At 43.6% G+C, this 26,793-nt stretch overlaps 1 protein-coding gene across 2 annotated transcripts in view; it reads left to right on the top strand.

Moving 5' to 3' along the window:
- Nucleotides 1–26,793, top strand: part of SLC23A2 (solute carrier family 23 member 2) — a 138,958-nt gene that overhangs the window by 58,103 nt on the left and 54,062 nt on the right. For both annotated transcript variants that reach the window (XM_056571392.1, XM_056571393.1), the window contains exons 3-4: nucleotides 699–797; nucleotides 13,916–14,032. In XM_056571392.1, the coding sequence (XP_056427367.1) occupies nucleotides 699–797; nucleotides 13,916–14,032 (216 nt within the window). The remainder of the gene's footprint in view (nucleotides 1–698; nucleotides 798–13,915; nucleotides 14,033–26,793) is intronic.

Here is a 26,793-nt window from a genome sequence, read left to right as displayed (position 1 = left end):
TTACATTTATTTTATTTCAATTTTATGTAAGGGACCAACATAAAGTAGTCCATCATTTCAAAATAGGGGGGAGATATTACATGGATACCAAAATTTATTACAAATAAAAATCAGAAAAGTGTTGATTGCATGTTTATTCACACTCTCCCTCCTTCCATCCTTTACTGTGAAACTCCTAACAACGATCTGGTGCAGCCAATTGCCTTTACATAATTAGTAAATAAGGTCCACCTGTCTGCAATATAATCTCTTTACATATACATTTGTTCTGTGAAGGCCTCAGAGTTTGTTAGAGAGCATTACTGAACAAACAGCAGCATAGAGAACATGGAGCGCCTGAGTCATGCACCCCTCATACCTTGCTTTAGTCATACTTGTATTTCTGACTTCCTCTCTAGGAACTGGATCAATCTTCTTTTGAAGAGGACCATGAATTGGAAATAATCCTAGTGTTTACAGCAAAGTGGCATCAATTTTAGTCTTGTCAGGAGCATGAAGATTTAGAGAAAGGAAGCAATCATTTCCTTTAGGATGGCATGTTTCATGGCTTTAAATTTTCCATGTACTGCTAGCTTTATATTCATTACTATACACGTGGCATAAAAACATGGATTTTCTATGATTGTTCACGCTTGTCATGCCCCAGTGCTTATGTGTTAATGCATATACTTTAATTTTCTTTGTTTCTTTAATTTTAGGTGGTGATAAATGGAGGAGCCACACCCAGCGTGGATCAAGATACAGAAGATACAGAACTAATGGCGATTTATACCACTGAAAGTGTGATCGCGGAGAAGGTAGTGCTTTATTCTTAGATTAGGGAGTTGATCTGGCATCTGATTCCCCATTGATGTGGCTGTTGTGCTTGTTTTTCAGATATAGGGCATTTTATTAATTCATAAGTAGCCTAGAAGAGAAGGAGAAAAAATGCAGTATATACAGATTTCTGCACTGGGAAAGTGAGAACCTTTAGAATCAGGTTTTCATCTATTCTCCAGCTAAAGTGACCAAAGAGTGTGGTGCTCAGGGGTGGGGTCTACAGACTGCTCAGGGGTGGGGGTCTACAGACTGCTCAGGGGTGGGGGTCTACAGACTGCTCAGGGGTGGGGTCTACAGACTGCTCAGGGGTGGGGTCTACAGACTGCTCAGGGGTGGGGTCTGCAGACTGCTTAGGGGTGGGTGTACAAATAGCACCATTATTGTTCTTTCACCAAAACCATGTATACGATTTGGAAAAGTGTCATCATATCTTGTCTACCCATGTAGTCCTTACACCAAGCACCCCTCAAATCTGTGACCCAAAGTGCACTGCTTCTCATTACACTGTGTAAAACAACACATGCTAGAAAGTCTGTATATCTGGAAATGCCATTGTGTATGGCCGGGGTCCCACAATTCTTGAGTGATCAATATTCTCTTTGCACCCCTGTCCTTAGTGAAACCTCAAGTATCTACTCCACAGCGCTGTCACTTAGAATCATCTTTATCTCTCGGTTTGATTCCTTATTTCTGCAGGTATGGATATCCACAAGGCATTCCTGCTCTGCTACCAGCTTCTTTGTTAGGAGGTTTATCGGCTGCACATGACAGCATTACTTTGTCTCTGACTATTTAGTCCAATATTTCACTCTGAGGGATTGTCGTGAACGTCAGTTCATGAATAACCTTGAAGAAATAACAACTCGGTAAATTGTATCAACCAGCCGCTGGCCTGTTTCATTTCTGGCAAAAAAAATTGTCTCTCTGATTTTTTTTTTGCTAGGGAATGTATCTTAAAGACTTCTGCCACATGACAATCCCTTGTTTCACCTCAATGTAATTTTTTTGCATGTAATATTTCTTAGTAATAACGAATAACTAACATACGGTATAGCAGCTAGTAGTAAAGTATTCAGTATAAGGAGCTGGTTTTCTAAGAGGTTAAAATTAGAACAACGCAGAGCGATAACCAGGATATCTGAGCTAAAGATCTATCAAATGCCCCCTGAAGAGTTAATAACTAGGTCTGTAAGGTTTGACTTACCCCATTCAAAGAAGGTATGGCCTCAGGGAAGTTACCCCCCACAGCTCTGCTGAATGTCAGGATGGACTCACAGAGGGGAGCAGAGCCACCAGACATGCCTTAAAGGGGTATTCCAGGAATTTTTTTTATTTGACTGTTCTGCAGGGGCTGTAAAGTTAGTGTAGTCCATAATATAGTGTCTGTACCTGTGTGTGATGGTTTTCTCACAATTCTTCTGTGATTTTCACCCCAATATTTATTTTTAACAGCATACAAAATGACCGTGGTCTCAGATTTCTTCCCAGGTTGCAATGCGGCCGAGACCTGACTCACTAGTCAGCTGATGACAGGGAGCCTGTCTGCTTCAATGGTGGGAGAGAGGTCAATCTGCAACTAATGCAACAGCTGTAGGCACCCTGATTGAAAACCACAGGTCTTTTGAATGGATGCAGCTATTTTATGTTTCAATGGGTGGGGTGGCTGTGTGGAAGGGAGGGAGGAAATGGAATTGTGGGATTTGTAGTAAAAAAAAGAAAAGTCAAACAGGAAATACAAGTTCACAAAAAGCTAGCTACAGTGTTATGGTAATTTCACAACATAGCCATTTAGCCCCAAGACAAGCGCTGATCCTTCCTAAGCAAGTCCATTACTGTGTGCCAGGTAAGTACTAAAATCACCTTATGGTGGATAACCCCTTTAAACTCTACTGCAATTGTCATTAACTTTTTCCCAAAATGCTACTTAAAAGAAACCATTCTGAGGGCAGCACAACATAACGACAGACAGGCTACTCTCAGCAGCCTTTCACTTATTAGGATATATACAGTAGTTTTTAAGAACTATAATAAAGCATGCAGAGGGTGTCGTGTGCTGTAGGGTAAGGATCTATGTAAGTCTGACAACCTATGGCTGGACAATTTATAGCACAACTTAGGGAATTCTCCACATCTGCTGTTTAAACCCCTGCATATGTGTTATGGAACCTGTGTGTTTTCTGCTTATGAGCGCAGAAATGCTTTTGACTTGATAAAGGGAGGAATCCCGAAAGATTGTCCATTAAAAAAGTTGTTACAAGATTCTGCAACATGATTCCTATGATTTTGCATCTGAATCACTGGACTAATATGGCTATTATAACAATAATAATAATAATAATTTACATGTGCTGTATATCCTGAAGATTTTATGCTGTGTAAATTATTGTTAAAGGGGTACTCCGGTGGAATTATTTTTTTCTTCAAATCAACAGGTGCTAGAAAGTTAAACAGATTTGTAAATTACTTCAATTTAAAAATCTTAGTCCTTCCAGTACTTATCAACTGTTGTATACTCCACAGGAAGCTCTTCTGTTTTTGAATTTCTTAGATTATGGATGTGCCGATACCGATACTAGTATCGGGGCAGATACCAGGTATCTGCATGGTACCGGGGACTCGTCTAATGTCCCAGATACCAAATCCGATACCTGGTGGAGTGCTTCGCATCCCCGTCCTCCGGTTCGCATCACTGCCGCTGCCCTGTTCTGCCGTCCACATTATGGCGTCTTATGGAGGAGCATGTGACACACACGTCACCCACTGCGCCCAGTGTAACACTACGGAGGAAGCAGAGTGACGTGTTTGTCACATGCTCCTCCATAAGATGCCATTATGTGGACGGCAGAACGGGGCAGCGGCAGTGATGAGAACGGGGCTGCGGAGCAGTGACACCGGACAGTGAGCAACTACAAAGGGGGACTGCTGTCTACAAAGGGGGACTGCTGTCCACAGGGGCGTCCTGCTGGCTACAAAGGGGGACTTTTGGCTACAAAAGGGGACTGCTGGCTACAGGGGGACTGCTGTCCACAGGGGCGGGGGGGTCCTGCTGGCCACAAAGGGGGACTTCTGGCTACAAGGGGGGGGGGGGGGGGGCTGCTGTCTACAGGGGGGATCCTGCTGTCTAATGTCTGCAACTATCTATACTACCTACAAGGGGATACTACCTACTATTAAAGGCAATCTTACAGCAGAGTCACCTGCACTAACTTGAATTTATATGTAGACAGTGCAGGTGACCCGGTTTCTACCGCTGCTCACCATGTGAACTACAGCACAATCGCTCCGGAGACATCAGTCTCGCCGCCAATGCAAATTCCCTGTTCTGCCCAATGGAGAAGAGAGAGATCTTGGCTCTTATTGCAGCAGCCGCCTCCATTGTACACAACAAGGACCCACATATCAGCACGGTAAGCAGCGCCAGAAACTGTCAGATTCCCTTTAAAATATAAGTACTCGTACTTGGTGTCGGCGAGTACTAGAATTATCGGTACTTGTACTCGGTCTCGGTCTTAAAAAAAAATGGTATCGGGACATCCCTATCTTTTATGTCTGACCACAGTGCTCTCTGCTGACACCTCTGTCCATGTCAGGAACTCTCCAGAGCAGGAGTAAATCCCCATAGCAGACCTATCCTGCTTTGGACAGTTCCTGACATGAACAGAGGTGTCAGCAGAGAGCTGGTTGGACTGAAAAGAAATTGAAATAGAAAAGAATTTCCTCTGGAGCATACAGCAGTTGAGAAGTACTGGAAGGATTAAGATTTTTTAATAGAAGTAATTTACAAATTTGTTTAAATTGCTTGCATCAGTTGATAAAAAAAAAAAATTCCACCAGAGTACCCCTTTAATAAAAATAAAATATGAACACTTGCATCATACAATCTACACCATATATGCTACATGTGAACATAACCCAGTAGTAGAAGAAAGTCCGTGATGAGTAGAAGTGCAGATAGGCTGTCTCTGTATTTTCATGCCTATTACAGACACAAAGCCTTATGGGTAATATAGGGAAATAGGCATAATGTGTTGACAAACATCACACATGCTGACACAGATCCACCAAACCTGCTTTATCCAGGAAGAAGCAAATCTGTGAGCTGCATTCATGGCTAAAGAACAAGGGTTACAAGGTATGTATGAGTAACAAATGGATGAGATTAAAGGGGTACTCCACCCCTAGACTCTGGGACCCCCGCAATCTCTCTTGCATCACCCCCTGTCATCTGGTGCACAGAGCAAAGTTCGCTCCATGCCTGATGATGGGCGATACAGGGGCTGGAGTATTGTGACGTCACCGCCTCGGCCCCTCATGACATCACGCAAGTCTATGGGAGGGGGCGTGGCGTGACATCACAAGGGGCGCCCATCATCAGGCCCATCATTACTCCACCCCAGGTTAAAGGGGTGGAGTACCCCTTTTAACCTGGTCACATTGCTGGCAACATGGGACATGTTAGAAAATGTTGTGTGTGAAAGTTTAAGTAGACTATAAGATACTTGTCCCTGGGGGGTGGGGGGGGGGGGTGCTCATAGTTCAAACACGGCATGATTCCTGCTTTCATAGATTTCGTTCCATTCTTAGTTATTTGTAGTCGCACATCCTTTTCCCATCAGTCACATGACATTTCTGCCTTGGTCAGTGATCATCCTTCACTAGCTCCCATTTTGGGCTATGTTCACTAATAATGTATACACTGCAGATTTCATGCTGCCTTCAAGGATTTACTTACACTGATTTACCCTTAAAGAGGCACTCCAGTTTTTATTTTCATATTTTTTTTTGGTTTATAGAATAGTAAATCATAGACTTTTCGAATAAATTTACATTTAAAATTCTTTTTTACATACAATCTCACATCGGTGCCGTTGACCCCTGTCTACATAGTACAATCAGTCCTGTGTAATGTATCTCTGAGGTAAGTGAATAAGACTGTACATGGCGTCAGTGGTGTGACCTTTAGGCATTCAGGGTTACATGACATGCTTATGCCGGGGTCAACATACAAGACGCATACAGTGGTCCCTTAAGTTACAAAATTAATTGGTTCTGGGATGAGCATTGTATGTTGAAACCATTGTATGTTGAGACCAGAACTCTATGGAAACCTGGTAATTGGTTCTGAAGCCCCAAAATGTCATCCAAAAATAGGAAAAAGTGAGGATTAAAGAAAAATAAGTAGATAACTAATACAGATAAAACAAGTCCTTATATATAAAAGTAAGAAAGATCTGCTAGGAGCTTTAAATCTCTGTCTATGTAAGTGTTTCCCAAGCAGGGAGCCTCCAGCTGTTGCAAAACTACAACTCCCAGCATGCCCGGAGTTGTAGTTTTGCAACAGCTGGGGGCACTCTGCTTGGGAAACACTGGTCTATGTAGAGCTTCTTCTGGGTCCTGTACAGTGCACGCAATGTCCTATAAAAAAAAAAAAAAAACATGGAGTCTCCCTGACCTGGTGTCCAAAGGAGCAGGTAACCCTGGTACAGGTAAAGTGTACAGAACATGTAATACCTCTCTGTACTGTAGGGGGCGCTACCAGACATCAGTCAGTGCATACGCTTCAGTAATACAGGGGTTTTACCAGTAAATTGCCCATTCTGATTGGTCAGTTCTCTCGGCCATTGACAAGTTTCACAGATCTGGACTGTCTTTGTCCAGATTGTCATTGTATGTTGAGTCTGGTTTCAACTTACAATGGTCCAGAAAAGACCATTGTATGTTGAAACTATTGTATGTTGAGGCCATTGTAAGTTGAGGGATCACTGTACATTGAAACTGGAACAACTCACTGTGGCCATCAAAATAAGTACATCATGGACTAGCTGTCTGTCTGTAGGTCAGTGTTTCCCGACCAGTGTGCCTCCAACTGTTGCAAAACTACAACTTCCAGCATTCCAAAGGCTGCCAGGGTATGCTGGGAGTTGTAGTTTTGCAACAGCTGGAGACACTCTGATTGGAAAACACTGTTCTAGGTGATGTTAAAGGGGTACTCCATTGCCCCAGCGTTTGGAACATTTTGTTCCGAACGCTTGGGGCGGGCGGCGGGGGGGGGGGGGGGTGTCGTGACGTCATGCCACGCCCTCCGTGATGTCAAGCCATGCCCCCTCAATGCAAATCTATGGGAGGGGGCGTGGCTGACACCACGCACCCTCCCATAGACTTGCATTGAGGGGGCGTGGCATGACGGCACGAGAGGGTGTGGCTGTGACGGCACGAATCCCGCCGCCGGCTCCCAATGTTCTAAACGAAAGGCCCGGTGCTGCACAGAGATCGTGGGGGTCCCAGCTGCTGGATCCCCATGATCAGACATCTTATCCCCTATCCTTTGGATCGGAGAGAAGATATCTAAGGGCAGAGTACCCCTTTAATAAAAGACATGATGCGAAGATGCTGCTGTATGTTGACATATTTAGCTATATGTTGTTACATACCTGGAATGGATAACCGGATTGCCAGGGGGTCACATGACTGGTACCATGATTGAAAGGGTTATCTGATGAAAGACAACTTATCCATTATCCGCATTATAGGGGATAAGTGTCTGATCATTGGGGTGTGGCCGCTGGGGCCCCCACTATCTCCAGAACAGGGCCCCAAGTCTCAGAGAGAGTGCGTGATGCAGACCCATTTCTCCGTCCATATTACAGCCTCAAGTCCCGGTCTGACCGCGGTTCTAATGACCCGAACTAACCACTTCTTACATAAGGGGATCCGCCTTGGGTTTTGTCTTTTTTAGAATTCTTTTGGAGATTATATTTTCATGCCGTGTCTGAAACCACCTGATCCCCATAATATGGGATTTAGTGCACATTTCAATTTTGGCAACTGTCCGGTCAATTTGGCAGACAGAAGTATTCTTTTAATCTGTGTAGTCTTTGACCAGATTGCAAAGTTTAAGGTCACTGTCTTAGTTAGGCAGATGGCCAAGCCCTGCTTCTGTATTAATACATGACGTGTCTGCAGATCTGCCGCTAATCCTCTATTAAATAGTTCTGAGAACATTACACAGAAACTTTCCTGACCTGGACGGATTCTGGGGTGTCTGGTGCAAAGACGTGTGGAAATGTGGGGGTTACAGAAGGGGAAAAGTATATAGTGTGTTTTTTTTTAATTAGTAAGTAAAAAAATATGCTTGATTATACGAAATCTATTATTATTATTTTTTTTGTATTTAAAGTTGTAATTTAGTGTCCCTTTCTCCCCCTGATTTTTGTTGGAGGTTCCCTTTAGCAGAATTATTAGGGGAGCACAGGCAATTGTGATGCTGCCGGAGCCTAGACACTATTGTCTGGTTGTCTCTATGATGGGACCCGAATGTGCATCATAGAAATTATTGTCTAATTGCAATATATGGAATCATTGATAAATAAATTAAACAACAGCGGTCCCAGTGTTATGTTGAATTAGAAAAACGTGCTTTCCTCCCAAAAATTAGGTTACATAGTTACATAGTTAGTACGGTCGAAAAAAGACATATGTCCATCAAGTTCAACCAGGGAATTAAGGGGTAGGGGTGTGGCGCGATATTGGGGAAGGGATGGGATTTTATATTTCTTCATAAGCATTAATGCTATTTTGTTCCAGGAATGTATCTAATCCTGTTTTAAAGCTGTTAATTGTTCCTGCTGTGACCAGTTCCTGAGGTAGACCGTTCCATAAATTCACAGTCCTCACGATAAAGAAGGCGTGTTGCCCCTTGAGACTAAACTTTTTCTTCTCCAGACGGAGGGAGTGCCCCCTCGTCCTTTGGGGGGGTTTAACCTGGAACAGTTTGTGTCTTGTATTGCGGTTCCGCTGACTGGAGCTGCAATAACACACTTGACCTGTTTTTGGGAGAAAGCTGGTTTGTGTTTCTTCGCTTTTGGCCCGGATTTACATCATGTTACAGCTATTAGTTGGTACTAGAGATGAGCGAACTTACAGTAAGTTCGATTCGTCACGAACTTCTCGGCTCGGCAGTTGATGACTTTTCCTGCATGAATGAGTTCAGCTTTTAGGTGCTCCGGTGGGCTGGAAAAGGTGGATACAGTCCTAGGAAAGAGTCTCCTAGGACTGTATCCACCTTTTCCAGCCCACGGGAGCACCTGAAAGCTGAACTCATTTATGCAGGAAAAGTCATCAACTGCCGAGCCGAGAAGTTCGTGACAAATCGAATTTACTGTAAGTTCGCTCATCTCTAGTTGGTACTAATATACAGAAGAATATGATCCAGCACATTCATAGGTTTAATGAAGCGATCATATGCCAAATTTACATATATTTTTGCTTATGCTTTTACTGTCGTACATGGATAGATGCATTTGGGGATCCTATAAAGCAGTGGTCTTCAACCTGCGGACCTCCAGATGTTGCAAAACTACAACTCCCAGCATGCCCGGACAGCCGTTGGCTGTCCGGGCATGCTGGGAGTTGTAGTTTTTCATTCATCTGTTTTTAAAAGATGTCTGCAACAACTGTATGGCGCCAAATATGATGTGAACCCAGTCTTAGGGTATATTCACATGTTTATAAACTCATAGCCAGTTCCTACTGCTGGAAATCTGCTGCCGTTTTTTTTTATCATTAATTTGCTTCGATGGATCAGCAGAAAATCTGCGATAGTGATAGATTTGCAGATATCCATGAGAACCGTTCAAGTAAATGGGGGTAAATTGCGCTGAGGAAAACCCTTCTGCAAGTTATCACTCTGGGAAGTTACCCTTGTTCTGCAAAAGTAAGAGAGTCTTTCTCTATGATTATTTTAAAGGGGTACGCCGGTGGACAAGCATTTTTTTTAAACATTTTTTTTTAAATCAACTGATGCCAGAAAGTTAAACAGATTTCTAAATGACTTCTATTAAAAAAAAAAAAAAAAGCTTTACCCTTCCAGTACTTTTTAGCAGCTGTATGATACAGAAGAAATTCTTTTCTTTTTTTTAATTTCTTTTTTGTCTTGTCCACAGTGCTCTCTACTGACACCTCTGTTCATGTCAGGAACTGTTCAGAGCAGCATAGGTTTGCAATGGGGATTTTCTCCATCTCTGGACAGTTCCTGATACCGGCATCAGATGTCAGCAGAGAGCACTGTGGACAAGACAAAAAAGAAATTCAAAAAGAAAAGAATTTCCTCTGTAGCATACAGCTGCTAAAAAGTTCTGGAAGGTTAAAGATTTTTTAATAGAAGTCATTTACAAGTCTTTTTAACTTTCTGGCACCAGTTGATTTTAAAAATAAAAAAAATGTTTGTTCACCGGGGTACCCCTTAAAAATAATCATAGAGAAAGACTCTCTTACTTTTGCAGAACAAGGGTAAATTCACAGATTGATAACTTGCAGAAGGGTTTACCTCAGCGCGATTTACCTCCATTTACTTGAACGGTTCTCATGTATATTTGCAAATCTATCACTATCGCAGATTTTCCAGTACTAAAAGGTACTGGAAGGGTAAAGATGTTTTAATTTTCTGGCACCAGTTGATTTAAAAAAAAAAAAAATAAATAAATAAATTTCACCGGAGTACACCTTTAAGGAAATTCTGTGTGGATTCGCTCTGCAGCAGCCTCCTATTGCTTTCAATTCCGATGCTCAGTTTACACGCAGATTTTCCACCGTGACACTTTGTTCCGATGAAAAAAGGAACATGTTCTTTCTTCCTGCAGAATTTTGAAGACTGTTCCTAATAAACAATGGGAGTTTGATTTTTGATGCTTATTTCCACACAGCATTTCCTTAATATGAACAAGCCCTAATGATTATCTTCAGTGTTTTCCTATAGCAGTTCTGGGTTTTTCCCTTTTTCTGCCTTTCTGTGGTGAAGTAGAGTGGAAAGATGTACCCAAGCTCCGCTCAGTGTCCGTGGGCAGTATTCTATATGGCCTCCTTTTCCGTGATCAAGTCACAATAGGCACAATAGGCAAAGCGTTCGGCACAACCACCATAATGTTATTGCTTCAATATGATGCAGCTATAATGGACACTTGACACGGTTACAGTCCACCGGGGGGGATCAATCAGAAGAACAGCCATGATATCCAGCATAAGAGAATGAAGATGGCACTCACCAGTGATGATGCAAGAACGGTGACTCTTTATTTACAGCAATGCAACCGGCAGACAAACCGCATCGGGTAGAGGGACGCCACGAGTGGCGTCCCTCTACCCGATGCTGTTGGTCTGACGGTTGCATTGCTGTAAATAAAGAGTCGCCGTTCTTGCATCATCACTGGTGAGTGCCATCTTTATTCTCTTATGCTTGTATAAAAGTATCGACTCTAAAGCTTGGGTCACACGTACCGTATTTTGCTGCATATACTCTGCAGCTGATTTTGTTACCCATTGAGTAGGAAAAAAACGCTGCAGCAAAATACGGCACATGTGACCCGACCCTAAAGTATATACTCGCAGCTTTTGATCTGGAATATTACAGCGTTGGTAGTTGGAATTTTGTCCATTTTGTGTGTGCGATTGTGTTCAATAACATTTCTGTAAGGTAAAAGGTAAAATCCTGACTTGCACAATGTGAACTTCTGGTATCTGCTCTCATTCTGACCATCTGATGTGTGTCAGAGTCGTCTTGAAATCGGGAATCAGAACAGAATGTCTTAATCTTGTAGGACAAGGTTGTTTGGGGTCTGCCAATGTCAACCATGAGGGCATCAGCACCCGGACTGAGCAAGGCAATGCCGCGTCCTTTAGTAGCTGGGCTTGAAGGCAGTGTGTACTTGCTATGGAAAACAAACAATAACACTACATATCCCAAGAAATCACGATACCAGACACTTACATACAGATTGTCAAGGTTTTCTGTTCTTCTCAGTGACATGAATGCAGATTCACTATCTACGGAATATCCGCCCAGAGAAATTCCAGGCAGATTTCTCGTACGCAGCAGCGGCTGCTGATACTAATCATCACTCAACCCACTTGGACATATGCCCTCTCCATTAAAGGGGTTATCTACCATAAGGTGATTTTAGTTCGTACCCGGCAGACAGTAATGGACATGCTTAGGAAGGATCTGCGCTTGGCTAAATGGCTATGCTGTGAGATTACCATAACACTGTGGCTAGCTTTTTGTGAACTGGTATTTCCTGTTTGAGTTTACTTCTTTGCCTACAAATCCCATCATTTCATCTTCTTCCCTCCCATACATCAGCCACCCCACCCATTGAAACATAAATGAGCTGCATCCATTCAAAAGACCTGTGGTTTTCAATCAGGGTGCCTACAGCTGTTGCAGATTGATCTCTCTCCCACCAAGCGATCCCTCCACCCATTGAAGCAGACAGGCTCCCTGTCATCAGCTGATTAGTGATGTAATGTCTCAGCCTCATTGCAACCTGGGAAAAATCTGAGACAACAGTCATTTTGTATGCTGTTGATAATAAATATTGGAGTGAAAATCACAGAAGAATTGTGAGAAAACCGTCACACACAGGTACAGACACTATATTGTGAACTACACTAACTTTACAGCCACTGTAGCATAGTCAAAAAAAAATTCCTGGAATACCCCTTTAATAGAAATGCATTTCCATGTGGATTCTGAAATTTTCTACCATGGAAATTCTGTAGTCTGCAAGGTGCAGCAGGCCCTTATTCTAGGCAAACTAGAGTAAAAAATAAAAATTAAAAATCATACAGCAGAGTCTTTAGCACCCTGAGTCAGGCTCACACTGCTGCTGGCCTCCGCTAAAGAGAACTCTGTTGCTTAACCCTTTTAAAGGGGTACTCCACCCCTAGACATCTTATCCCCAATCCAAAGGATAGGGGAAAAGATGTCTAGGGGTTGAGTACCCCTTTAAAGGATGATAATCGAGAGGAGAAAAAAACTGCACGTCCTATTTATTCCCCCCCCCTCGCTCAACTCCTGTAAAATATTGGACACCCAAAAAGATCCATCAGAACCTGGCGGTGTCTGTTGTGAAAAGGTTCTGTTCAGCTTCCTTTTAGTGCAGATTGGGCACTAAATGGGACAGAGCCCAGCGGCGGGTGAACGAGCCCTTACATACAAGCCATCTATCTAGCCAACCAGCACTGTGGTCTGTACTGACTGTGGTCAAGAGACTGTGGTGTACAGATGGGGCCTCCTCCCTTCAGGGATGGATCATATGAGAGAGTTTTCTTTCTTTTGGTAAACAGTGACTATATATATATATATATATATATATATATATATATATATATATATATAATATATATATATATATCCAAAATAGTAATCCGCGGCACTCCAGGAGTAAGGTGCAAAATAAAGGTGCTTTATTCCATACTAATACAGAGCAACGTTTCAGCTGCCATGCAGCCTTTCTCAAGCATCAAGGATGCTTGAGAAAGGCTGCATGGCAGGTGAAACGTTGCTCTGTATTAGTATGGAATAAAGCACTTTTATTTTGCACCTTACTCCTGGAGTGCAGCGGATTACTATTTTGGATGTGTGACTGCCTGGACCGGGCTATATTGCTGCTGGCACCGCTTTTACTTATTTATCTTTTTGGATGTGCTGCTCTGTTGGTATCTTATGTGTGTGTGTGTGTGTGTGTGTGTGTGTATATATATATATAATATAGGAATATGCAAATGAGCTCATTACATCACCCTTTCAGGCGATGTTCTCTGGTATCAGCTTAGCTCCAGTTACGGAATATAAAAAGCTAATCAGGATTAATGCCAAGCCAGAACTCTCTCTCCAGAAGGAAAGAGTACCCATCTGCAGACAGCTGTTTCAGGGTACTTGCATGGACCATTGCCTGAAAAACAAGTTTTCATTACCGCTTGTCTCTCCAGTAAGAATCTGTGCCCTCTAGGGCAGCTTCTAGAGCCCATAAAAATATTTAGCTTTTACGTTAGGTAACAGCAGTACAATATGTTATTATTTGTGTATACCAGTGTTTCCCAACCAGGGTGCCTAAAGCTGTTGCAAAACTACAACTCCCAGCATGCCCGGACAGCCGTTGGCTGTCCGGGCATGCTGGGAGTTGTAGTTTTGCAACAGCTGGAGGCACCCTGGTTGGGAAACACTGGTGTATATGGATCTGTGAAATATATCTGTGAGTCCACCACTTCGTTGTGGCTTGCGTGGATGCATTTCCTCATCACATGTACGTTTCTGTTGCAGAGCTCTTTGGCAGAGTCCCTGGATAGTACTGGAAGCTTAGACCGTCAGCGGATGGACATGATCTACACGGTGGAGGATGTTCCTCCCTGGTACCTGTGCATCTTCCTAGGCTTGCAGGTATGAGATTTTTGGTGATTGTTTCTATAGTTTTCTAGTACCTGGTAATTCGAGCTAATCTGGAAACACTAAACATCAAGATATACAAATGGGTGTTATAACCAAAACCTATAAAGACTTTCCATATAGCTGCAGAAGGCAAGGTTGTGCCACCCAGTCTAGACGGCTCTTTTCTTTAACACTTGGACCTTTAGGAATGCAGAAAGGGCAGTCATAGATGGTGCTTGGAACCTGAGGGTTGGTGCGTAAGAAGACACCAGTTTATGAATGGGACATGGTAGGTGTGTGTTGGGAAGGAGACTGTTACAGACTTTGCATTGTGGCCCAAGAGCATCAAGGTATGCCTGTGCTGGGACAACTAAATGTTTGTGCGGTATGGCCCACATTCCTCCATGTCTAAGCTGTCATTGATGGCTTTAAAGGGGATCTCTGGTACTGAACTTCTTATCCTCTATTTACAGGGGATCTCCTGCCCCATCCATACATCTCTGGTAGAGCTGGATATATATATATATAGTGCATGAGGAGAGCTGGGGTGCTGGGCAGGAGATGGCGAGGAGTCCCAGCGGTCGTTACCCCCACGATCAGTCACTTATCCTCTATCCTGTGGATAGGGGATAAGAACTTCAGTACAGGAGTTTCCCTTTAAGAACCTTGACGTATGGTGTATATGTATATGTATATATATATATATATATATATATATATATATATATATATATATATATATATATATAAATATTTATACACATATCCATCCTTAGGTCAGAGTTCCCAAACCTATGGCTTTCCAGGTGTTGCAAAACCCTAAGGGTACGTTCACACTGCGGAATTCGGCGAGTAGAATTCCGCACTGTGAACATTATAATCAGTGTGAATGGGTCTTCAGCGAGACCCGTTCATTCGGCGGAATTTCCGCTGCTGAAATTGTTCCGCTCAAAGAAAGAACATGTTCATTCTTTGCACGGAATTCCGCGAGTACTGCATAGCTGTCTTTGGTGATGGCGCAGTGCCCCACGGCCCTACCGCCGAAGTATTTTTGGCGACGGCCGCCTGACAGAATCTCCGCTCATGGAAGATTACGCAGTGTGAACATACCCTAACTCTCATCATGCCCTGAAAGCCAAAGGCCATGATTGGAGTCGTAGTTTTACAAAAGGTAGAGCTACAGGTTGGGGAAGGTGCTTCTATTACTACATTTCCATCACATTTCTGTTGCTATTTGATGGCCTAAAACAATAGATTTTAATAGATTATACATCTATAATAATTTTTATTTTTATTTATTTATATATAGGTAGCGCACATAGATTACGCATTGCCGTACACTGTTCACTCAAATTGGTCCCAGTCCCTGTGGGCCTCACAGTCTAAATTCGCCTGTCCGTATGTTTTTAGAGTGTGGAAGTAAATCTGAGTACCTGTAGGAAACCCATGCAAACATAGGGAGACCATACAAACTCAGATGTTATTTTTGGAGGGACTTAAACCTAGGACCCCAACAGTGCACTAGCCACCATGCTGCCCATTATGGCAGTATTTCCAAACCAGTGTGCCTCCAGCTGTTACAAAACTACACATCCCAGCATGCCCGGACAGCCTTTGGCTGTCCGGGCATGCTGGGATGTGTAGATTTGCAACTGCTGGAGGCACACTGGTTGGGAAACCCTGCTCTATGTAATCGATTAGTATCTGTAACAAACGGATCCTATAAAAGACAAAGCCATGACACCAGTGTAAACCCAGCTGGAAAGTTATTGATTCTTTTCTATCTGCACTTAGGCTAGGTTCAGACTACGGAATTTCCGCCTGCAATTCCGCTTTGAAATTGCAGACGGAAATTGCGCTTGCTAAAATGTATAGTATAGTGAATGGTTTTCCGTTCAGAAATTCACACTTCGGAATTTGTGAACGGAAAATCTGCTTGGAAATTTCCGCCTGAAGAATGGCGTTGCTCTTTCTTCAGGCAGAAATCTGCGCGGAACACATTGCAGTCTATTGGAGACTGCAGTGTCTGCGCAGGCCTAGCGCCGACTGATTCAGTCAGCGCTGGCCGCACTCGGAATCTCCAGGCGGAAATTTTCTGCCCGGAGATTCTGTAGTCTGAACCTAGCCTTAAAGGATCTCCATGAGATGATGAGTATAGATACATTTCCATGGCCTGGTTCATATTGAAGCTATTGCCACTTTAGAGTTTATTTTCTTCTCCCGTAATACCACCCTTATTTCCTAAGGTAAGTCTTGATGGATATTGGGGGAGATTTATCAAAACCTTTCCAGAGAAAAGAGTTGCCCAGTTGCCCATTGCCCATCAGATCACTTCTTTCATTTTTGAAAAGGCCTGTGGAAAAATGAAAGAAGCGATCTGATTGGTTGCTATGGACAACTATGCGACTTCCCCTCGGGACAGTTTTTGAGAAATCTCCCCGATTGAGTATATATATTACTGCTGACCACCGTTCTTTCTACTAGCCCTCAGATTAAATCATCCCGCAAGCCGATAGATCAGGAAAATGAATAGTGACGTGGCTGATTAATAGAAAAGATGAGGACAGAGATTCTTCTCCTGGTGGTGCTGGCTATAAGGAAGGATTAGTCAGTGCATGTAGGTTCATCAAAAAGAAAATCTATAGATGACCTAAGGGAGAGGGAAAGTCGTCAGCGGGTACGTCATACGGGCTCCTTAATATTATTACGTATAGGCGTAGTAAAATAATTAGGTAAAGACTATGCTATCAGTATGGACTGACTAATCCTTCCTTATAGCCAGCACCACCGGGAGAAGGATCTCTGTCCTCATCTTTTCTATTAATCAGCCACGTCACTATTCATTTTCCTGATCTATCGGCTTGCGGGATGATTTAATCTGAGCGCTAGTAGAAAGAACGATGGTCAGCGGTAATATATACTCAATCGGGGAGATTTATCAAAAACTGTCCCGAGGGGAAGTTGCATAGTTGTCCATAGCAACCAATCAGATCGCTTCTTTCGCTTTTCCACAGGCCTTTTAAAAAATGAAAGAAGCGATCTGATTGGTTGCTATGGGCAACTGGGCAACTCTTTTCTCTGGATAGGTTTTGATAAATCTCCCCCAATATCCATCAAGACTTACTGTAGGAAATAAGGGTGGTATTACGGGAGAAGAAGAAAAACTCTAAAGTGGCAATAGCTTCAATATGAACCAGGCCATGGAAATGTATCTATACTCATCATCTCATGGAGATCCTTTAACCCCTTAAGGACGCAAGACGTAAATGTACGTCCTGGTGAGGTGGTACTTAACGCACCAGGACGTACATTTACGTCCTAAGCATAACCGCGGGCATCGGAGCGATGCCCGTGTCATGCGCGGCTGATCCCGGCTGCTGATCGCAGCCAGGGACCCGCCGGCAATGGCCGACGCCCGCGATCTCGCGGGCGTCCGCCATTAACCCCTCAGGTGCCGGGATCAATACAGATCCAGGCATCTGCGGCAGTTCGCGATTTAAATGAATGATCGGATCGCCCGCAGCACTGCTGCGGGGATCCGATCATTCATAACGCCGCACGGAGGTCCCCTCTCCTTCCTCCGTGCGGCTCCCGGCGTCTCCTGCTCTGGTCTGTGATCGAGCAGACCAGAGCAGGAGATGACCGATAATACTGATCTGTTCTATGTCCTATACATAGAACAGATCAGTATTAGCAATCATGGTATTGCTATGAATAGTCCCCTATGGGGACTATTCAAGTGTAAAAAAAAAATGTTAAAAAATGTAAAAGTAAAAGTAAAAAAAAAGTGAAAAATCCCCTCCCCCAATAAAAAAGTAAAACGTCCGTTTTTTCCTATTTTACCCCCAAAAAGCGTAAAAAACATTTTTTATAGACATATTTGGTATCGCCGCGTGCGTAAATGTCCGAACTATTAAAATAAAATGTTAATGATCCCGTACGGTGAACGGCGTGAACGAAAAAAAAATTAAGAAGTCCAAAATTCCTACTTTTTTAATACATTTTATTAAAATTTTTTTTATAAAAAATGTATTAAAAGTTTTTTATATGCAAATGTGGTATAAAAAAAAGTACAGATCATGGCGCAAAAAATGAGCCCCCATACCGCCACTTATACGGAAAAATAAAAAAGTTATAGGTCATCAAAATAAAGGGATTATAAACGTACTAATTTGGTTAAAAAGTTTGTGATTTTTTTTAAGCGCAACAATAATATAAAAGTATATAATAATGGGTATCATTTTAATCGTATTGACCCTCAGAATAAAGAACACATGTAATTTTTTCCATAAATTGTACGGCGTGAAAACAAAACCTTCCAAAATTAGCAAAATTGCGTTTTTCGTTTTAATTTCCCCACAAAAATAGTGTTTTTTGGTTGCGCCATACATTTTATGATATAATGAGTGATGTCATTACAAAGGACAACTGGTCGCGCAAAAAACAAGCCCTCATACTAGTCTGTGGATGAAAATATAAAAGAGTTATGATTTTTAGAAGGCGAGGAGGAAAAAATGAAAACGTAAAAATTTAATTGTCTGAGTCCTTAAGGCCAAAATGGGCTGAGTCCTTAAGGGGTTAAAGGGGTACTACGGTAAAAACCTTTTTTCTTTTAAATCAACTGGTGGCAGAAAGTTAAACATATTTGTAAATTACTTCTATTAAAATATCTTAATCCTTCCAGTACTTATTAGCTGCTGATTGCTACAGAGGAAATTCCTTTCTTTTTGGAACACTGATGACATCACGAGCACAGTGCTCTCTGCTGACATCTCTGTTCATTTGAGCAACCATGCATAGCAGATGTATGCTAAGGGCAGCATGGTGGCTTAGTGGTTAGCACTGCTGCCTTGCAGTGCTGGGGACTTGGGTTCAAATCCCACTAAGGACAACAATAAATAAAGCGTTATTATTATAATAACGTCAGCAGAGAGAACTGTGCTCTTGATTTCATCAGAGAGCATTCCAAAAAGAAAATAATTTCCTCTGTAGTGTTCAGCAGCTAATAAGTACAGGAAAGAATAAGATTTTTCAATAGAAGTAGTTTACAAATATGTTTAACTTTCTGCCACCAGTTGATTTAAAAGAAGAAAGGTTTTCACCGGAGTACCCCTTTAAGGCTAGGTTCAGACTACGGAATCTTGGGGCAGAAAAATTCCGCCTGGAGATTCCGAGTGTGGCCAGCGCTGACTGAATCAGTTGGTGCCATTCTTCAGGCGGAAATTTCCAAGCGGATTTTCCGTTCACAAATTCCGCTTCACAAATTCCGAAGTGTGAATTTCTGAACAGAAAACCATTCACTATACTATACATTTTAGCAAGCAGAATTTCCGCCAGCAAATTCAATAACGGCACATACACAAATTTTTCTTCAATCACAAGAAACGGGTAAATTAACGGCCGTTATTTTTAACATTGAAGTCTATGGCTGATGGATGAGCCTTTATATCATCCGTTTGCACCTAGTTTATAATATCCATTATTACTTCTGAGCATGGTCAGATGAGGTGACATCAGCAGACTCCTGCAGTGCAGAGGGAGTACTACTACTCTCATCATGAAACAGACTTGCTTGCTGCGGAGTCTGCCGGTGGCTGGGGAGGCTACATTATTGTTTGTACTACTACCCCCATCATGGAACAGAGTCTGTTCCAAGATGGGGGTTGTAGTACAGGGGCTGAGGGATTGATCGCACTGGGTTTCACTTCTGAGACCCGATGTGATCCAAAGTTATTAAGCAGGGGAGCGGGCGGCAAGCTCCGCAACCCTGCGATGTATCAATGTGTTTTAACTTTCATTTTTGAATCCCCCGCGGGGAGCCCTGAATGGACGGTACTGAGGAGCCAATCGGGGCACTCAGCGGGAGGTTTAAAAATTAACATTGGGAGTAGCAGGGGCCAAAAAGCACTGTGGGGGTAAGATATATATATAGTGCTGCAGGGGGGGGGGGGGGGCAGACATATAGCCTATATATCTAGCCCCCCAGCAGCGCATTAAATATATACCCCCCACCGGTTCATTAATTATATACACCCCTTCCAGCCCAGCGCTTCTATATACATATGCCACTGCAGCGCTATATGTGAAAAGCATTCTAGCAGCAGCATCGGCCGCCCGATGCTGCTAATAGAAAAACTTTTCACACATAGCGCTGCAGTGGCATATGTATATAGAAGCGCTGTGGGGGCAGATAACGCTATATGTCTGCCCCCCCCCCCCAGTGCTTCTATATACATATACCCCTGCCGCCATATGAATGAAAAGTATTTCTATTAGCAGTGCATAGAGCCAGTGGGGGGTATATATTTAATGCGCCGGCGGGGGTCATATCTAATGCGCTGCTGGGGGGGCTAGATATATAGGCTATATGTCTGGCCAAACCCCCCCTCCCCCCCCCCCCTCTCTGCAGCGCTATATATCTTGCCCCCCACAGTGCTTTTTGGCTCCTGCTACTCCCAATGTTCATTTTTAAATCTCCTGCTGAGAGCCCTGATTGGCTTCTCAGTACCGACCATCCAGGGCTCCCCGCGGGGGATTCAAAAATGAAAGTTAAAACACACTGATACATCGCAGGGTTGCGGACCATGCCGCCCGCTCCCCTGCTTAATAACTTCAGATCGCATTGGGTCTCAGAAGTGAAACCCGGTGCGATCAATCCCTCAACCCCTGTACTACAACCCCCATCATGGAACATACTCTGTTCCATGATGAGGGTAGTAGTACAAGCACTAATTTAGCCTCCCCAGCTGTCTGCAGACTCCCGCAGCCAGATAATTACTACTCCCATCATGGAAACAAGTCTGTTCCATGATGGGAGTAGTAGTAGTCCCGGCTGTGGGAGTCTGTAGGCAGAGGTGTACGGCCATACATGAGGGATAACGGTCTTAACGGATGTATATTTATTCAGCCGTTAGCACCCGTTATTTCATCCGTTATTAAATGTCCGTTTTTACACAGAAAATAATAACGTATGAATGCTCATAGTGTGAAAGCGGCCTAAAGGGTAAAGTACACAATAGGCAGAAGAAAATTATCCATTTACAGACAGGAGCAAATAAATGTTATTCTTTGTCTTTACAATATTCCAATAAGCTTTCTGTATCTGTCCCTCCTGCTTTTCTTTTCAACAATAGAAACATTTGTTGTTTCCTTCCAATGGATAATAAATCAGTCCTGGTCATGTGACAGGTACATGGCTCGTAACACAAGACAATTACTGTCCTGTAAGGGTATTTTCACACTACCATAGTTCTATGCTGAACTCAGCATGAAATACACAGAGACTTCCCATGTGTAACGAATCTACGCCATGAATCAATCCAAATACACAAAGGCGTCTAGAGATCAAATAATTAAGAAAATAGCTTTATTGACATGAATGCAAAGACAATACATTTATAAAAGGGGGATAAAATACATATAAAATAGAGAGTATTGCTGGTAAGAACTAGACATGAGCGAACTTACAGTAAATTTGATTCGTCACAAACTTCTCGGCTCGGCAGTTAATGACTTATCCTGCGTAAATTTGTTCAGCCTTCAGGTGCTCCTGTGGGCTGGAAAAGGTGGATACATTCCTAGGAAAGAGTCTCCTAGGACTGTATCCACCTTTTCCAGCCCATCTGAGCACCTGAAAGCTGAACTAATTTATGCAGGAAAAGTCATCAACTGCCGAGCTGAGAAGTTTGTGACGAATCGAATTTACTGTAAGTTCGCTCATCTCTAGTAAGAACCGAACAAAAATGGGGGTCTGCACATATTAGGTACATATACAGTATACATGTAATACAAATGGACTGTAGTACTCCTCCCAATCCAACATTCAGCGGCTTCCCTTCCCTTTCAATGGGAGGCTGCTGCTCCATTCACACTGCAGAATTATCGCTGTTGATTTGAGTCCGCTGAAAGATTGAATCTGCCGAAAATTTTGCTGCTTTATTTCAATTCCTTGCCAATTTTCCTTAGTATGAACACACCCTAAGGGTAAGGTCACATGTAGTGCATCCACAGTGTTTTTGACGCTGCAGATGCGCTGCTGGCCATCCCTAGAATAAGCCTCCCGCTGTGCCCGTGCCTCCTGCTTTGTCTACTCTTAGCAGCAACCCGCCGCTACAAGCAGACACAGTGATTTGCAAGTCGCTGCACACAGTGTACTCGCAGACATCTTGGCCGCTCTCTACTTAGCTAAGGTAGCAGGGGAAGTGACCACGATTTCTGAGTACACTGTGTGTCTGCTCGTAGGGGCAGATGCTGCTAGGAGCAAACAAAGCAGGACACGTGGGCACAGGAGGAGGCTCACTCTAGTGACGGTCAGTAGCGCATCCGCAGCATCAAATACTCTGTGGATGCGTTTAGTGTGACCCTACCCTAAAGCTATGTTCACACGGCAGAATGTCCATGTGGAATTTAGCATGAATATTCTACACAGACATTCCGCAGCAGCCCCATCGATTTCAACAGGATTTTGCTGCTCTGTTCACATAGCAGAATTTCTGCGGCAGCAACATCTGCAACGAAAATCTTGATTCCGATGTCCACAAAATCATTGAACCTGTTCAATGTTTTTGCGGATACCTCGTGGATTTGCATTGCCGTCTATGAGACTGCGCATTTACAAGCGGTCCTAGCACCGCTATGTTCTGCCGGCACTCTGTGGAATGTCCGTATGGAAAGTTTCCGTGCGGACAATCCACCGTGTGAACATAGTGTAAGGGTATATGCTGCAGGTTTTATCCTGTGTTTCATTATACAAAAAGAATACATTTTATTTAAATAGATAATTTATATAAATAGACTCTGCGCATGTACGATTTTTGAACAATACCCTAAAGGCTGGGTTCACACTCTGGCATTTCCAAGCAGAATTTTGTTTCAGGAAATGTGGGTACAGCAGAGCCCTATTGCTGTCAATGAGGTTTCACTGCCCAGTCCACACTACAACATTTAAGTGTATTCTGCAGCTGAAATTCCACCCCCAATAAAATGATCTCGGTCACTCTTTGGGCTGAATCTGTGCAGAAGACATAACAGTCTGTGGGGATGACAATGGATGCACGATCCTAGCGTCCACTGATTCGCTCAGAATCTCCATCCGGAATGTTTCCATCTGGATAAACCACAGTGTGAACCTAGCCCAACTGTTATGAGCCGAGCACCTGTGTGCACTTCATATAACCAGGACAGGTTATTATCCACCTGGAGTAAAAAAGAAGGTTTCTATTGAATGACTACGAGAACCATGAAGAATTGATACAGAAAATACTGCAGATTTTCTATAGCAGATTTTGCTACCCATTGAAGTAAATGGCAGCAAAATCTGCAGCAGCAGATCTGCAGCAAAAATACACACATGTGAACGCACCTTTAGGGCTCTTTTACACGAGCAGATTTTCTGCTACAGATCTGTTGCAGATTTGCTTCAGCAGATTTTGCTGGCCATTGAAGTCAATGGGCAGCAAAATCTGCTGAAGCAAATCTGCAGTAGAAAATCTGCTCATGTGAATAAGCCCTTAGGGTGCGTTCACATGTGCGTATTTGTGCTGCACAACTGCTGCAGATTTTGCTGCCCATTGACTACAATGGGCAGCAGAATCTGCTGAACCAAATCTGCAGCAGATCTGCAACTGAAATTATGCAAGTGTGAATGCAACCTTAGGGTACGTTCACACGAGCAGATTTTCGCAGCGTCCGCTGGTGAAGGCCCGCTCTATGCTGTCTTTAGATGTGCCTGCTCGTAGTCGCAGTATACTCGCACATCGCGGGAGCTCTCTGCCTCAGAGCTGGGAGAGTGGCTGCGATGTTCGAGTACGCCGCGCACATTGCTGCAGTGTGTCTGCTCGTCGCGGCGTATTGCCGCTACGAGCAAGCACATGTAAAGACAGCATAGAGCGGGGCCTTCACCAGGGGATCTGCAGTGTAAAATACGCTGTAAATACGCTCGTGTGAACGTACCCTTAGGGTGTGTTCACATGTGTATATTTTGCTGCAGATCTGCAGCAGAATAGATAATTGCAATCTCTTGGTGGTTCGGCACTACAAGTCCCACCGTGTCCCAAAGCAGAAGAGGTACATGTACTCACAATTCCCAACCAGGGCGCCTACCGCGGTGCTCAGTGTAAAGCTTGCCAGATCCTGTGATAACCAGTGATGGGGTAGTAGAAACACACGGCACAAACGTATTGCTGCCAAAGAAGCGCTAGTTTTATTCCAAGATTAGGTACAAACAGCCGATCACATCGAGGGAGCGGAGCAAGATGGACAACGTCTGTTTTGCTGCATCAGCCGCTTCAACTGGTCTGCAGCAGAATAGATGCTGCAGATTTTGCTGCCCATTGCAGCAGATAAGCAGCAAAATACACACGTGTGAACACACCCTAAATAAGAATTGTATAATCTTATTTCATCATGAAAACAATAACATTTATGTGCTGAGACCAGAATATCCTTTAATCCGTTTACATCAGGGCTCAGTGACCATGCCCGTGAAAGAGTGGGGTCACTGATGGGCCAGTTTACCGCCTCACTGCCCCGGCTTCATGGGCTATTTGGAACGATCCCTCCTCCCCTTCGGCCATAGTTGTAATGTACAGAATACAGTCTCTTGGGAGGTAGAGAACTAATCTAGATTAAAATATACAGGTAAACACTTTAATGAAAATTGACTAGGGCAGCAATGTGGGCATTTGTAAGTTTGCAAATCACTTTAATTTTGAATATGGCTCCGAAATACCTTTACTGAGCAACTGTTGTTCCCGCTCCCCGCCACCAATACTTGTGCATTAGAAGACGCAGCCTCCTGCTCAGTCTCCAAAGCTCCCATAACAAGCTTGAGACCCCTTGTTGTATAATGACATCACGCTAGGTCTTGCATTGTCTACAGGTGATATGGAGACTCAGCAGGAGGCTTCATCTTCTAATTCTTTTTTAACTGTGGGGTTCTGGGAAACCGGTACTCGGTAAAGGTATTTTGGCGCCAAATTCAAAATGAAGCTGGGTTTGTACCTTGGAATTTCCAGGCGGACAAAATCTGAGTGCGGCCAATGCCGACTGAATCAGTTGGTGCTAGGATCAGGCGGACATTGGTGTCTACATAGATGGCAATGTCAGCAGAGCAGATTCTGCCTAAAGCAGGGTTTCCCAACCAGGGTGCCTCCAGCTGTTGAAAAACTACAACCCCCAGCATGCCCGGACAGCCGTTGGCTGTCCGGGCATGCTGGGGGTTGTAGTTTTGCAACAGCGGGAGGCACCCTGGTTGGGAAACACTGGCCTAAAGAATGGACAAGACCATTCATTTGGTGACAGAATTTCAACTAAAAATCCATAGTGCGCACTATGCTACCAATGAGACTCTGCTGCACTGGAATTTCCTAGTGGAATTCCTAAACGGAAATGGTAACCTAGTCCTAAAGTGATTTAGAAGAATAACTATTGTGCACAGTGCTTCAGCTTAGTCTTTTTTCATAAAAGTGCCTAGAATTTACAGGTACACTTTAATGGGGTACTCCGCCCCTAGACATCTTATTCCCTATCCAAATGATAGGGGATAAGATGTCTGATCACGGGGGTCCCGCTGCAGGGGACTCTGCAGGGGACTCAGGCGATCTCTGCTGCGGCACCCCAGACATCCGGTGCACGGAGTGAACTTTGCTCCGTGCCGGATGACTGGCGATGCGGAGGCTCATGACGTCATGGTCACGCCCCGCTTGTGATATCACGGCCAAGCCCCCACAATGCAAGTCTATGGACAATGCAAGTCTATAGACTTCCATTGAGGAGGCGCAGCCATGACATCACGAGCCTCCGGCGCTGCACCCAACGCTCTAAACGAACGCCGTTGTAGTGAAGATAAATGTGTCTTGAAGCCGAATGTGACACGAGCAAAATCGGCTGCAAACAATCTGCGTCAATCTGCAAGTCTATAGAGGGAGGAGGGATGGTTCCAAATAGCCCATGAAGCCGGGACAGTGGGGCGGTAAACTGGCCGATCAGTGACCCCACTCTTTCACGGGCATGGTCACTGAGCCCTGATGTAAACGGATTAAAGGATATTCTGGTCTCCGCACATAAATGTTATTGTTTTCATGATGAAATAAGATTATACAATTCTTATTTAGGGTGTGTTCACACGTGTGTATTTTGCTGCTTATCTGCTGCAATGGGCAGCAAAATCTGCAGCATCTATTCTGCTGCAGATGTGAACATACCCTAAGAAATTCTCAATATATCTTCTCTAACTAAATATTCGGAAACTGGAGCGAAGTAAAGGAAAGCCGATAGGGACGTGTGAATTGTGAAATGTGGTTTCATAACCTCATTGTGTATGATCTGCCTTGTCATCCCTGGGCTGCTATGTAACCCGAGAATAGATTGCCGAGCTTTGTGTATAGTGAACGCAGAGTGATGCAATGTGACCATTCCTGGGCCACTCCTGTACTCTTCATGTTCGGATCAGTGCGAGGATGAGTTATCAATGACTAAGTTCCCAATGCACATGCATTAATCCCACTTGGCACACCTTTTCTTTTTATTCCTCCAATGTATATAAAATGAAAACGGACGCCGCTTTGCGACAGGCTTTGTCTATGCATTTGTTGCCGTTTTAAATCTACAGCTCCTGTGCAGACGGTGTCTCCATGGTAACAGACAACAAACGGTGTAGTCTGATCCTGCAGTCACATTCCTTTCCATCTGTTCTCTGTTTCTGGCCGACCTACCAAATGTAATATGGCTGGGTTCACACACATAGCATTTTGATCAGTGTTTGTAACTAAACC

This window comes from Hyla sarda, chromosome 4 (assembly GCF_029499605.1).
Source record: "Hyla sarda isolate aHylSar1 chromosome 4, aHylSar1.hap1, whole genome shotgun sequence".
NCBI classification, from domain to species: Eukaryota; Metazoa; Chordata; class Amphibia; order Anura; family Hylidae; genus Hyla; species Hyla sarda.
The sequence above is the reverse complement of the archived record's forward strand: the minus strand, read 5'-3'. Positions and strand labels throughout refer to the sequence as shown.